At 35.4% G+C, this 13,369-nt stretch overlaps 2 protein-coding genes across 2 annotated transcripts; one reads left to right on the forward strand and one right to left on the reverse strand.

The window, feature by feature from the left end:
- Nucleotides 1–2,213: 2,213 nt before the first annotated feature.
- LOC102617597 (shikimate O-hydroxycinnamoyltransferase-like) lies at nucleotides 2,214–4,467 on the forward strand. Its single transcript, XM_006464582.4, has 3 exons — nucleotides 2,214–2,413; nucleotides 2,784–3,214; nucleotides 3,386–4,467. Exons 2-3 carry the CDS (start codon nucleotides 2,795–2,797, stop codon nucleotides 4,283–4,285), a joined length of 1,320 nt encoding a protein of 439 aa, XP_006464645.1. The 5' UTR covers nucleotides 2,214–2,413; nucleotides 2,784–2,794; the 3' UTR covers nucleotides 4,286–4,467.
- Nucleotides 4,468–9,698: 5,231 nt separating this feature from the next.
- On the reverse strand, nucleotides 9,699–13,369 carry LOC102617310 (BTB/POZ domain-containing protein At2g13690). Its single transcript, XM_006464581.3, has 2 exons — nucleotides 12,456–13,369; nucleotides 9,699–10,888 (listed from the first exon to the last, which is right to left on the reverse strand). The coding sequence occupies exons 1-2, from the start codon at nucleotides 13,188–13,190 to the stop codon at nucleotides 9,950–9,952; spliced, it is 1,674 nt and encodes a 557-aa protein (XP_006464644.1). The 5' UTR covers nucleotides 13,191–13,369; the 3' UTR covers nucleotides 9,699–9,949.

A 13,369-nucleotide genomic window follows, 5' to 3' on the forward strand; every position in this document is an offset into this window, starting at 1 on the left:
AACAGCGGCAGCCTCAACGAGGGCAAAAAATTAATTTTTAATAAACCTGATTTGACATGCCAGATTTGCTTTTAAAGAACGCCTGATTCACGCCATTGACATAAATATGATGAGGACTTTTGGTCCCAAGAATTCCAAATAGAAGCTAAGTGGCGGTATGCATGTGAAAATCATGAGAGTTACAGCAACTGGTATCCGTGTAGTGGGGGGCAACTATCCACATCAGATATTATAAAGCAAGCTGGGTCAAGAAGAGAGAGAGAGAGAGAGATAAAAAAAAAAATTAAAGAAGAAAAATGCTGATCCTACTTTAAAATGGCTTCTTATTTTTATTTTTTTAGCTACAGCTAATCAGCTATCCGGTTTTCAACTCGAGAACACTTGCCGAATTAGGTTTTCTTTTTATTCAACCTATTGAATAGAATTTTCAAAAGTAGTTTTTATAAGTTATGTCTTTGATAAGAAATTATTCGATGTTTGATTGGTACGATACCATTATTATTTTCAATCATTAAATTTTACTAATATAATTATACAACTATAAATCTAATGACTGGTTACAATCTGTTACAATATAATTTTACTGGTTTGATTGTTAATTAAAAAAAATTATTTTTAATTATTCGACTATTTGATTCTATAGTTCTAAAAATGCTTCCTAAAATAAAGATTACCTTAAAGGAAATGTAAAATAATTTACTTCATTGCTTATACTGTTATAAATAACCTCGCCAATGTTTTTTATTTTTTTAAACTTTAAACAGATATTGAATTCAATTCGATAAATCACGAGAAACTAGAGCAAATTACAGCCCCATACGTCCATACCAAACTAACAAAGCTTAGTCATAAATCCACCCGTTTTAGCCATAAATGCATAAGCAACAACTCGACCGCAGCTTTATGTAAAGCGCGCAGCTTTATGTAAAGCGCACAGCTTTATGTAAAGCGTACAAGTTGTGTGGGTCATGAAGTCCGACGATAGACACCCACTGGCTTTTGTGAGAACCATAAAATGGCGGCCGAAAAATAATGGGTGCGGTCCAACCTTTCATTTTTTTAGGGTTTTTATAACGTAAGACCAGGACCTGTCTATGGTACAGATTCTGTAACAAACATCTCCCGTCATCCCACCATCCGATTTTCTATTGTTTAGTTTCTCACTCCACATCTAAGCACATCCAACGGCTGATGCTGCAGTCTGTAGCTTACAGATTCGGTAAGTTAGTCAAGTCCCGTAAGACCATTCCACTTTTGGTAGCCAGTACAGCTGCCCTCGCAATTACGTGAGTAGTCGTTTGATTTGTTATAAAGTGCTGTAGAGATTAAATTCATTTGCTAGTTGTAATAAATAATTGAGTACACTGTATTTTTTCTTACAAAATATCAATAGAGAGTACGTTTTTTTTTAATTTTAGTGAAGGTAAAAATTGAAATAGTATTTTATAAAATAATGAATATAAATTAGTTATGAATATTAATTATAATTTTATATAATATAAATTATAGTTGATTGTATTATCAGTGTGTGTGTGTGTGTGTGTGTGTAAGAGTATTATAAAATTAGTGAAATCATATTAGGATAATTTTTAACATTACATATAAAATAAAAAAGTCATTTTTTAATTTTAATTTTTAAAATTTCAAAATTTAAATCATATTTAGAACACGTAAACTATTTTTAAGACAAACCTATGGTGCAAATGTGGTACCATACCATAGCTGCACCAAGTCATTGGATCTAACTGCACACATGTACTATATCTAAATTCAATGATTAGGTGCAACTGTGGTATGGTACCACAGTTGCATCATAGGTGGACTCCTATTTTTATGTTAAAAAAAAATCACAGACTCATATAAACCACTAATATTTATTTATAAAAATAGTTTGTGTTTCCCAAAAAGTAATGACGACCAAATCTGAAAGCATGAGAAATCTCGGCGATTATTTCGGTTCGCAAAATCTATGATTCTTTTTTCTTTATACTAAGAAGAAGAAGAAGAAGAAGAAGAAGAAGAAGAATATAAAAAATTAAAATAATAAACAAAAGCAGAAGATCACAAGCAATAATTAATTCATTGATTTAACGGGCCACGTGCTTCCATCGCAAAGAGAAAACCAACTGCATCACGCTTCCCTCTCCGAAGACTTCAGAATATGTTGACCCGTGGACATTGAATGCACGCAAAAGTAATAATGAAGAATAACAAGTGGACGAAATTGACTAACTTGGAGAATACAGTGGTCGATTGGAAAAATTAAGGACTCGGGCGACTAAAAATAATTCCCACCACAAATCCTGTACCGTCTTCAAAGCTCATCAACAACGCTCATAAAAAACCAAATTTTGTTTCAAGCTCGGACTCGCCCGTAGCTCCCAGTCACAGCCACTCCTTTCTGTCACTCCTGGTACGTTCTTTCACCACTTGGCTACATGTTAGAAAGATGAATGATGTTTGATACTCTAAAAAGTATAAGGCTCATGATGTAACAACACCCTTTCTCTCTTTAGATAAATTTAAATGAATGAATCTCTACCATTTTCTTTTTGTTTGGTTTTTGGTTCTTATTACTTCATCAGTTAATACTGGTAGTTGAACCTTCAACCTAAAAGTACTTTGAAAATAATAATGTCAAATTCATAAACTACATATTATATCATAGCAGCATAGGGTCGACTAGTACGTAGTTCTTCCATTTTTTGTGTAAACATCTATTTTCTCTTCTTTTTTTTTTTAATCACGGTATATTGCTAAAATTCTGATTCCGCCGCTGACAGGCGCTAACACAATGGAAATCCACGTAAGGAAGTCTACAATGATACGCCCTTCTCAAGAAACACCCAAACATTGCCTAAAAGTTTCCGATTTGGACTTGTTAGTCCCATCAGTCTACGTGCCTACAGTGTACTTCTATGGGCGCGGGGGCCCAAATGAATGTTCTTTCAATTTCTTTGATGCTGGTTTGATGAAGGAGGCTTTGAGCAACGTTCTCGTGCCGTTTTATCCGGTGGCCGGAAGGTTGCAAAAGGATGAAAGGGGAAGAATTGAGATACTGTGCAATGGAGAGGGAGTTTTGTTCTCGGAGGCCGAAGCCAGTTGTGTTATTGATGATTTTGGTGACTTCTCACAAGGCTCAAAGCTTTTGCCGCTTGTTCCGTCTGTGGATCATGCCAATGATATATCCTCTTCCCCACTCATGCTGACACAGGTACGAAAGAAACGAGAATTTTAATTAATGGTGATGATCAATTGGTTGCTGGTAAAATTACTATTACTAGATGGAAAGTGTAGCATCATTCGTTGATTTAATTATGAGACTTATTCTAAAGTGATTTAGATATGATGTGTATGATTTAGATATGATGTGTATGATGATTAGGTAACTCATTTCAAGTGTGGAGGCGCATGTATTGGACTCAGATTGAATCATACATTGGTAGATGGTCTTTCAGCATACCATTTCGTCAACTCTTGGGCTGAGATTACACGTGGTGTTCCTATTACGATTCAACCATTATTTGATCGAACTATACTAGGTGTTGGGGTCCCAAATTCTCCTAAATTCCATCACATTGAATATGACCCACCTCCAACTTCCCTAAATACTACTATTTCTCAAACTTCTGGATCCATTTGTACCGTAATCCTTAAACTATCACTTGATCAAATCAACACCCTTAAAGCAAAATCTAAGAATGATCGTGAACCCACTATCAAGTACAGTAGAATGACTACTATAGCAGCGCATATCTGGCGTTGCGTGTGCAGGGCACGAGGATTGTCTGATGATCAAGTCAGTAAGTTGCACTTTCCCACGGACGGACGGTCAAGATTGAATCCGCCACTCCCAATGGGGTATTTTGGTAATGCAATCTTCACCACTGCTTTGACAGCTTCATCAGGTAATATCCAATCAGAGCCATTGAATTATACAATAGAGAGAATTCATAAAGCAATAAAACGGATGGACGAAGAATATTTGAAATCAGCTCTTGCTTATCTAAAGCAACAGCCTGATCTGACGGTGCTCAGGAAAGGAGCACACACTTATAAGTGCCCTAACCTGAACATAGTCAATTTGGCAAGCATGCCTATGTATGAGGCAAATTTTGGATGGGGCCAGCCGGTGTTTACCAGGGTTGTCAACACATATTTTGAAGGGGTAGCTCATATTTATCCAAATCCAAGCAGCGATGGGAGTTTGTCGGTGATTATAAACTTGGATAACAATCACATGCAGCTCTTCAAGAAGTTCTTTTACGGGATCTTTGAGGAGTGAAAGATTTTGATATTGAATCATTCGCTGGTATTTCTATGATTGATTTGTAATTTAATAAATTACGAGGCTACATACGTACGGAGAATCGCATTCATTTGTGCGGCGAAGAAGATTTTGTTTTCAATAATATTTTGTTTAAAAATAAAATCAGGTACGCCTGATGGAGACAATAGTTACGAGAATATCTACAGTATATTAAAACCCTACGTGGTTTATATTACTTACTTGGGGATGGTTGGCTGCCAAACAATTTTTATGACCGGCAGCAACCGATTTTCCAGCCGTTTGCTGCCATTAGTACGTATTTTTTTTAATTTAAATAAATTAAAATAAAAAATATTTAAAATGAATAATATTTAAAAAATAATAAGAAGTAGAAGTAAAAAATGATGAGAAGGCGCGTAGACTGATGGCACGTAGCTGATGTTTCATGTATTGATTTTTTAAATATTTTGAAATTTTTTTTCTCCCATTTCATGTTTATGTTTAAGTTTCATATTTGTTGTTTTATGTTTCACGTTCACTGCTACAGCAGTACTCATATTTTATGTTCGTTGTTATATATTTTTAGTGATTTGTCTCATCTTTGTTGTTCAATGTTTTATGTACTGATTTTTTAAATACCCTGAAATTTTTCTTTTTTACCTATGTTTTATGTTTACATTCAAGTTTCATGTTTGTTGTTCTATATTTCATATTTTATGTTTCATGTTCACTGTTACGGAATGACTCATATTTTATATTCATTGTTGTGTATTTTTAATTTTTTGTTTCATGTTCGTTGTTCAATGTTTCATGTACTGATTTTTCAAATACCCCAAAAATTTTTTTTTTGCCCATGTTTCATGTTTACGTTCAAGTTTCATATTTACTATTCTATGTTTTATGTTTTATGTTTTATATTCACTGTTACGGAGGGACTCATATTTTATGTTCGTTGTTGCATATTTTTAATTTTTTGTTTCATGTTTGTTGTTCAATGTTTTAGGCACTTTTTCTAAATACCCCAAAATTTTTCTTTTTTGCTCACGTTTCATTTTACGTTCAAATTTCATGTTTGTTGTTCTATGTTTTATGGTTTATATTTCATGTTCGCTGTTACGGAGGTACTCATATTTTATGTTCGTTGTTGCATATTTTTAATTTTTTGTTTCATGTTCGTTGTTAAATATTTCATGTACTGATTTTTCAAATACCCCAAAAATGTTATTTTTTGCCCTTGTTTCATGTTTACATTCAAGTTTCATGTTTGTTGTTCTATGTTTCATATTTTATGTTTCATGTTTGTTGTTATAGAGGTATTCATATTTTATGTTCGTTGTTTCATATTTTAAGTGATTCGTTTCATGTTTGTTGTTTAATGTTTCATGTACTGATTTTTCAAATACTCTGAAATTTTTCTTTTTTTCCCTTGTTTCATGTACGTTCAAATTTCATGTTTATTGTTCTATGTTTCATGTTTTATATTTTATATTCACTGCTACAGAGGTACTCATATTTTATGTTCAATGTTGCATGTGTTAAGTAATTTGTTTCATTTGTTTTGTTTAATGTTTCATGTACGTATTTTTGAAATGTCATCATATTTTTTCACCAACTCTAACAGTATATTTATTGTTGCATTTATAACTCACTCATTATTGAACCAGTTAATGTCATTGTCCCTTCCTTTAATATACCTATGTATATATATGTATTTTTCATTTTAAATACCACCTTCCCACCATTACTCACCTTGGACCAAGATTTTGTTTCACCTCCATAGCTACTGCAGGTGCAAATTTCAGCCGTTGAAAAAATTTGTGTTGTCCCTCAAGTAATTGTTTATGACTTAAATACTTGTTTTTATCTAGAGGTGGCAAAAATATCCGACCGGTCCGGACCCAGACCGTACCTAGGCTTTGTGGGCCGGGTATTACCCGGTCCGGGTATGAAGCCGGGTCGGTCTTGGGCATCACTTGATAAATCCGGAACACGGATTTTATTAAAAAATTATAAAATATATATTATTTTAAATATTTTATATTTATTTGACTCATTTATTATACATATATAAAGTTTTAAACACTTAAAGTTTATATTTTCATGTCAAATTTTATTGAAATAAATTTAAAACTTACAAAATTACCAAAAAATAAAAAATATATACACATAAAATATTAAAAAATATAAAATTCGGGTACCCGGATTAAAACCCGGCCCGAACCTGGACCCGGATCGGTTGCATCCGGGCAAGGTCCGGTCATGGCAATACCCGGACCCGCCCCAGAGTTTTGCCATCTCTATTTTTATCTCCACACCTCAGTTTTGTTTTTATTTTTTTTTATGGCTATTAGATTTTGATGGTCATTTTCATTAATTTTTTAAAATATATGAATTATGTGTGTTGTTGGATGAATGTCGATTGATTTTTTAAAATATACTCATTGTAATTGTATTTGATTATTGTATTTGATTTTTATTGTGAAATTTCATGCTATTACCTTTCAGGATTTACAGATGACTAAATTCTCTTATGTTCTTGAGTTACCGTGGACCAATGTACTTGGAGCTCAGTTTGATTCAGTAGAAGATGCAGATGCGTGGTACATGAACTATTCAAGAATGGTTGGTTTTAGTGATAGAAAAAATGAGTTTCGTTGTTCCAAGTCTAGACGAACTACGATCCATCAGTGGATTGGTAATTTGGAAGGATATAGGGCTGAAAAATATTTGGCAAATGATAATAAAGTGCGGGAACCACAACCAATAACGCGTACAGGTTGTAAAGTATTGTTTCAAGTGAATTACAAACTGCATATCTAAATAACTTTAACAATTGCAAGGCTAAGTTTAAAGCTGAGTAACCTTGATGAGAAGAGTGAAGTCAGAACCAGGAGCTAGAGCGAAAGTGAGAGCAAGGTTGAGTGTGAGTTGGAAGAAAGGGCAAGAGCAACAGCAACAGCGAGAGTGGGAGCTTGAGTGTGAGCAAGAGCAGGAGCAGGAGTGTAAGCCGAAGTGAGAGAGTGAGCAAGAACGAGAACGTGACAGTGTGGGGATTGAGAGAGAGAAAGATGATGATTTCTTGCTTAATGTTCCAGAGGGGGGGAGGGAGGGAGGGAGAAAATGTTTTTGTTCTCTTAACAAATTCAACCGATTGCCTTTTTTTTCTCTTTTTTTCATTTTTTTCTATTTTTTTAAATAAAAACCCCAACCGTTGGATTCAAATAAGCTGAATCCAACGGCTCAAGGGTAGCCCCCGCACCATACATGGATTTTATGCCCTGCATAGTAGCCGAGACCTACTTTTATTATTTTACATTTTCATTTAGTCAACCTCAGAGGTTTTCGCCATTATCTTTGATTCAAAAAAAAAAAGGAAAAAGGAAAAGGCATACACGCACTCCAAGAAACTTGACATTAAAATGGGATCCAGCTACGGTACCACCGTGGTACCCGTACCACTGGTTTTATCTTTTGTCCCAGCAGTGTTGTAAAATTTCATTGAACCCCTTTCATTCATTTTTATTTAAACTTTACCTCATAAATATTAAATTAATTTCTATTGCATCAATATAAACATTATAATTAGCACCTTATACTATTTGTTATTTATACATTTTTCTTCTATATTACACATTTATCACAATACCCCTCTCTTTATCACAAATACCGGCGAACTCGACCCGAATTTCGTTTCCATTTCCGTCCACACCACCGGCCAAGGTTGGTACCGATTGGAAGATCGTGCGACGCCGGTCATCTCCACGCCATCCTTGTCACAAAAATAACCGGGTCAACCCGACCCGGATTTTGTTTCCGTTTCCGGCAACTCCACCGGCCAAGGTTGGTACCGATTGGAAGCTCGTGCGACGCCGGTCATCTCCATGCCATCCTTGTCGCCGTAAAGCATTCGGAAAGCTGCCGATCGAAGCCGTGAAAAGTCACAGAATCCCTGCTTCAATTCGCCGTTGTTTCTCCAGTTTCCGGTGACGCCACCACTTGAGTTTTGTTCTCCACAATTCCCTCTGTCTTTTCTGACCAACCACAGCCACCGGAGGAGCCAATTTGCCGTTGATCGGCCGTTGAAGGATTCACGGGTTTGGGAGAAATGAACTTAATATTTGTGAAGCAAAGTTCAAATAAGAATAAGTGAAAGGGCTTCATGAAATTTTACACAGAAAAGACAAAAGCAATGGCATGGTGCCACTGTTGCACGATAGGCGAGTCCATTAAAATGACCATGTTCTTTTTTTATAATAATTTCAAATTTGATCATGCAATGGTGGCCATGGTTATCTTGGAGTTATTATAAGTTATTATAAGATGGAGCACAAATTATAATCATATTAGTAACACATAATTTTGATTGTGTGATTATGAAGGCATACTCTACCTTAGAGCGGTTTCAATATAGTCGAACCCTACAATGATACTTATTATGATGAACATTTGAAATCATAGCCAATAGTCTTCTTTTGACTTGTGTTATATTTCGTAACCAATAGTTATGAGTATCTTATAAGAGGGTAAATTCTCAGTTACTCCTTATATTTTAACTTAAGTGTCTATTTAGTCTTTATATTTTAAAAGTATTTCAAGACACTTATTATTAAATATGTTACACGACTATCCTTTTTCTTTTCTTTTATAATAATGTTTTTACAACAATATTTTTACCTTCTTGAGGATATCAATGAAGAGAAAAATAAATAAATTATCAAATTATGCTTAAAAGTAACATAAAAAAACTTTGACAAATTTATATGTTATTATTTTATTTTTAAGATTAATTTGGTAAATTAATTTCTATAAAATAATTAATAATAAAATTGTTGCAAGGAAATTAAACATTGCTTCAATTGGCTTATATTAATTTTTATTTATAAATAATTTTTAGTAAGATTTTTACACAAGTACAAAAAAATTATTTCTTTCATATTGATATTTATTGATTAGTTTGCTAATAAATAATTATTGATTAATTTTATGATTAATTTTTATAAATAAATTAATTAATATAAAAAATATTATTGCAAGAGTACTATTATATAAGCAAAGCAAAAAGAAGGTTTTAACACAAGATTGTTTTAAGGTATTTTTTAGAATATAAGGATTAAACAAATATTTAATACAGATTAGGAAGATCAAACAAGTATTTACTCTTTATAAAATTAGAATATAAAACTTCCACCCCAACTAACGTGGCATGACTTCAGAAAATCATGTGATTTGAGTCTTAATCACGTCCAAATAGTAAATTCCAATTGATGCCACTTTTGTCAACTTTGTAACTGTATGACTTCTGTTTAGGAAAAGACTCTGCTCATAACCCAAAAAGCAACGCGGGCCTATCCAAACAAGTGAGATCATAAGATAGTAAGCATCTATAAGCTAGTGCCGACAAGCTACAATAATCCGTAAGTCCAGCACCTATTCAAAAGCCGAAGCTCATTGAAATCTCTCCTATAATGGGTGAGACTCCAACTTAGTACAGGCAAAAACATCCCTTCTTCGATTTCATGATGAGCACAATTTTCCGAAATTAAAACGCTACTTGATAGCTTCATAGCTTTTACAATTTCTAATCAGTCGATCTACAGCACATCCACATGTTACAGAGTCTTTCAAACCTATGCTAGCCCAATGTAGTTACACAAACTAGAAAATGATGAACATGACACATTATCTTGACTCAACAGCATTAGTTTCAGAGCCTCTTAGGAATGATCTACGCCACCAAATCTGGAAGGCTTTGCTGAGGTTGGGGCATTCAGTGCCATGCTTGGAGAAACAGTAGAACCATTCCATAAACAGCAAATATTGCTGCTTTAGTGGAAGTGTTAGTAGTGTCTGACCCAAAGCTTCCTCCAATGACCTTATGTCAAGCCCTTTCCTACATCTCTGGAGCCAACCGAAATCTGACAGCATTGGACCAAACCATGATTGAAAAAGTCCTGATCTTGCTTCTGATCGGCAATGCAGTTTCCGGGTCCCCATTGCAATGAACAGATTCGCTGAAACCCGGCTAAGTTCATACCTGACCAGTGGAGATGCATTCTCATGTAACTTGAGTAATTTACCTTGATTTGCCCACAAATCCACAAATTCCTCAGCCATCTGCCGATCAAGCAGGATTTCTAGCAGCCAATTGATATTATCGACCTGTCTTGAGACACGTTCAATAAGAGGCTTACCCTTCTCCTCCTTTGCTACTTTCCCCTGAGCGTTATCCTCAGATGTCTCATCAAATAGATTGACTAGTAAACCTAGACAGGACTGGCAAGCAATAAGTAAGTCCTCCTTGTTCAGGTCACGTTGGTCCTTTTCATAAACTGAGCTTCTGGACAGGAGACCCTTGACTAATGACTTTAGTTCATTTCTTGCATTGGCATCAGTGCAGCTGGTGATCGACCAAACAAGCTGTCTAGCTAAATTTTGCTGTGAATCTAATGAATCGCGCGAGTATAGTCTGGCCAAAATTTCTCCAGTTGTTGCATCATCGAACCTAAACCTCATAAAAAGGCTCCTCAATTTTTCCTCTTCTTCCTCAGTCCAAGGAACAGCCTCAAGATATTTTAAACAGGATATAACACCTTTATTAAACATAATTCCAGCTGATACCTAGTATATTTCATAAGATCATGTTAGTATTTCATTAAGAAAACAACTTAATCTTTAACAAATTATCTTTAGTAACTTTCAGACCAAGACTAGTGGATGATCTTTTGCCTTTTATGTTGCTACATCAATGTCATATTGTCAAAACAAGTTATTATCAAAATATAAACAATTCTAGAGAAATAATATCAAGAGAAATGAGTGAAAAAATGTTGTTTCAGCATGAATCATTATGAAGGTAGAGTCGTATGCTACAATATCAAGGCAGTAAAATAATAAACCCAAATTTATTTAAGAATACCATTCTTTTTTTATTGACCTATATAGTTGTCAAATCTATGCAAATCAAAACATGATTAAATGTGAGCCCTTCTCATTTTTCCAGTCCAAAACACTGCATATAGATTCATTTTCACAAAATCACTCTTCATAACGTCTATCAGCGACTTCAAAAACAATGAAGACAAAATGGCTAATAAAAGGTTACCAAAATCCTTTATGGGTCATTCCTACTTCATGAGCAGAAATTGGGAGCAAACCAAGATCAATTCTCAAACAAATATCCAAACAGCAGAAAACCGAACCAGAAGAAAAATAAGGTTGCATGAAATAAATGTTTCCATTGTAAGAAAATTAGTCCGCAGGCCAAGCCAACTTAGGCATACCACTTAATTGCCAATATCAGAGTCTTCTAACTAGAGAAGCAAAAGAGATAGACTGAAGGGTAGTGGGGTAAGGGAAATGATGAAAGAAGCTACTCCATCAGCACAGTCATCGTACTCTCATGCAGCATAATCTCTATGTCACTCAATAGCAATACCTTGAAGCATATGACAGTATCCCAACCAAGCTCAACCGACACTACTCTTTACCACTTGAGCTCATAAGGATCACAGCTTCTATAGCAGAAGAAAATACTTTATTGTGTAATAGTAGAAGTTATTGAGCGGCCAAATTCTTCAACCATGCAGCATGCCATCAGCAATGTTGAATTTACAAATTCTCCACATCACAACTCACAATCTGAGTGAAAACTATTATCTATTGCTACAGAATAATATGAAATGAGCATCGCATAATTAACAATCCATTTTAAGACTCAAAGACTGAATGTAATTCTTTTCTCTTTTGTATCACTCATAAACTTCAAAACATTACTAGCAGACAGAAGGATGAAACAGACATTGCACACCATGCAACATAAATGCAAACTACAAGTTGAATGTCACTCCATAAGTAATGCAATTAGGTGGGAATGGACTCCATTGCCGATCTGAATATAGCTCTAAGCTTAATTATCTACAGATTTTCATTTTGTCGGTTCTCTTACAATTTTCAAAATACTGAGTGACGGCTGAATTACCAATCACCATTACTCTACGGTCAACAAAATTTGTAAACCAAAGCCATAGTTTAGCATATATCAAAACTTCTATGAGCCTCTTTGTCTTTTTTTTTTCAAATACAGAAAGTCACTAATGCATTCACATTAGCATATTTCTTAATTCTAAACAAAATCAAATAAATGATTTTAGCTACAAAAGCAACACAAACAAATTGAAGTACTAACCTCAAGTATATCAATACAGCGATGAGCTCCAATTTTCAACAACTTTTTAGTGATATTATCTTCAAACATTAGCTCAATAGTCTGCTTAAAAACTCCCAAGTTTTCGACTTCAGGCACTTCAATTCTACACACATTTCTCTTCTCTAAAAAGCCTCCATTTCTTTTACAATTATTATTATTATTATTAGTAGCAGCAGCATTATTATTGTTAAATTCTTCAATTAATCCCGCGAAAACAGCCGAATTTGCGCACAAAGCAGCTGAGTTCGTCTCCAAAACTAAACACCCACCACTCTTTCCCTTCAAATTCAGCCTCACATCAAACAAATCCCCATCGCCCGAACCCGAACCCGGATCCGGACCCGGAAAGTTTACGAAATTGCTCCCGTTTGGTGCCCGAAAAGAGCCCGATCTCGATCTGGGTACTGTCAAATCCGCGGCTGGAGACTGGGTTTGGGGGACATGTCGGAACGAATCGCCAGTGGGATCCGAATCGATGGGGGAGACTCGACCCGGCGACAAGATCCGACGTGGGTCGATCCGGTTCACGATGTTCAGAGCGGATTTGGGCGAGTTGGGGAACGATTTGGGACCGGTTTTGGTGATTACATCGGTTTTTGGGTAGCGGGCTTTGAGATTTTCGGGGCTTGAAGGAGGGACGGCGAATGAGCAGCACCAAGATCGACGGCCCCGGTGGAGCGAAGCCGGAGGCTTCCGCCGAGTGGAACCATCCATTGGGGCGGGGGGGGAGCTGCTACCGAGCCGGAGAGCGAGTATTAAACACACAGCCGAAACAGTGACAGTGAGTGAGGGTGCATTAGTATTGTCGATGAAGTTGTTTCTTGTTTTAAGTTTCCACGAGGAGTTTTTGTTTTCTTTATGTTTTTGTTTTTGATTTTTCTTGGGAATGGCGT

The sequence above is a fragment of the Citrus sinensis genome, chromosome 7 (genome assembly GCF_022201045.2).
Source record: "Citrus sinensis cultivar Valencia sweet orange chromosome 7, DVS_A1.0, whole genome shotgun sequence".
NCBI lineage: Eukaryota > Viridiplantae > Streptophyta > Magnoliopsida > Sapindales > Rutaceae > Citrus > Citrus sinensis.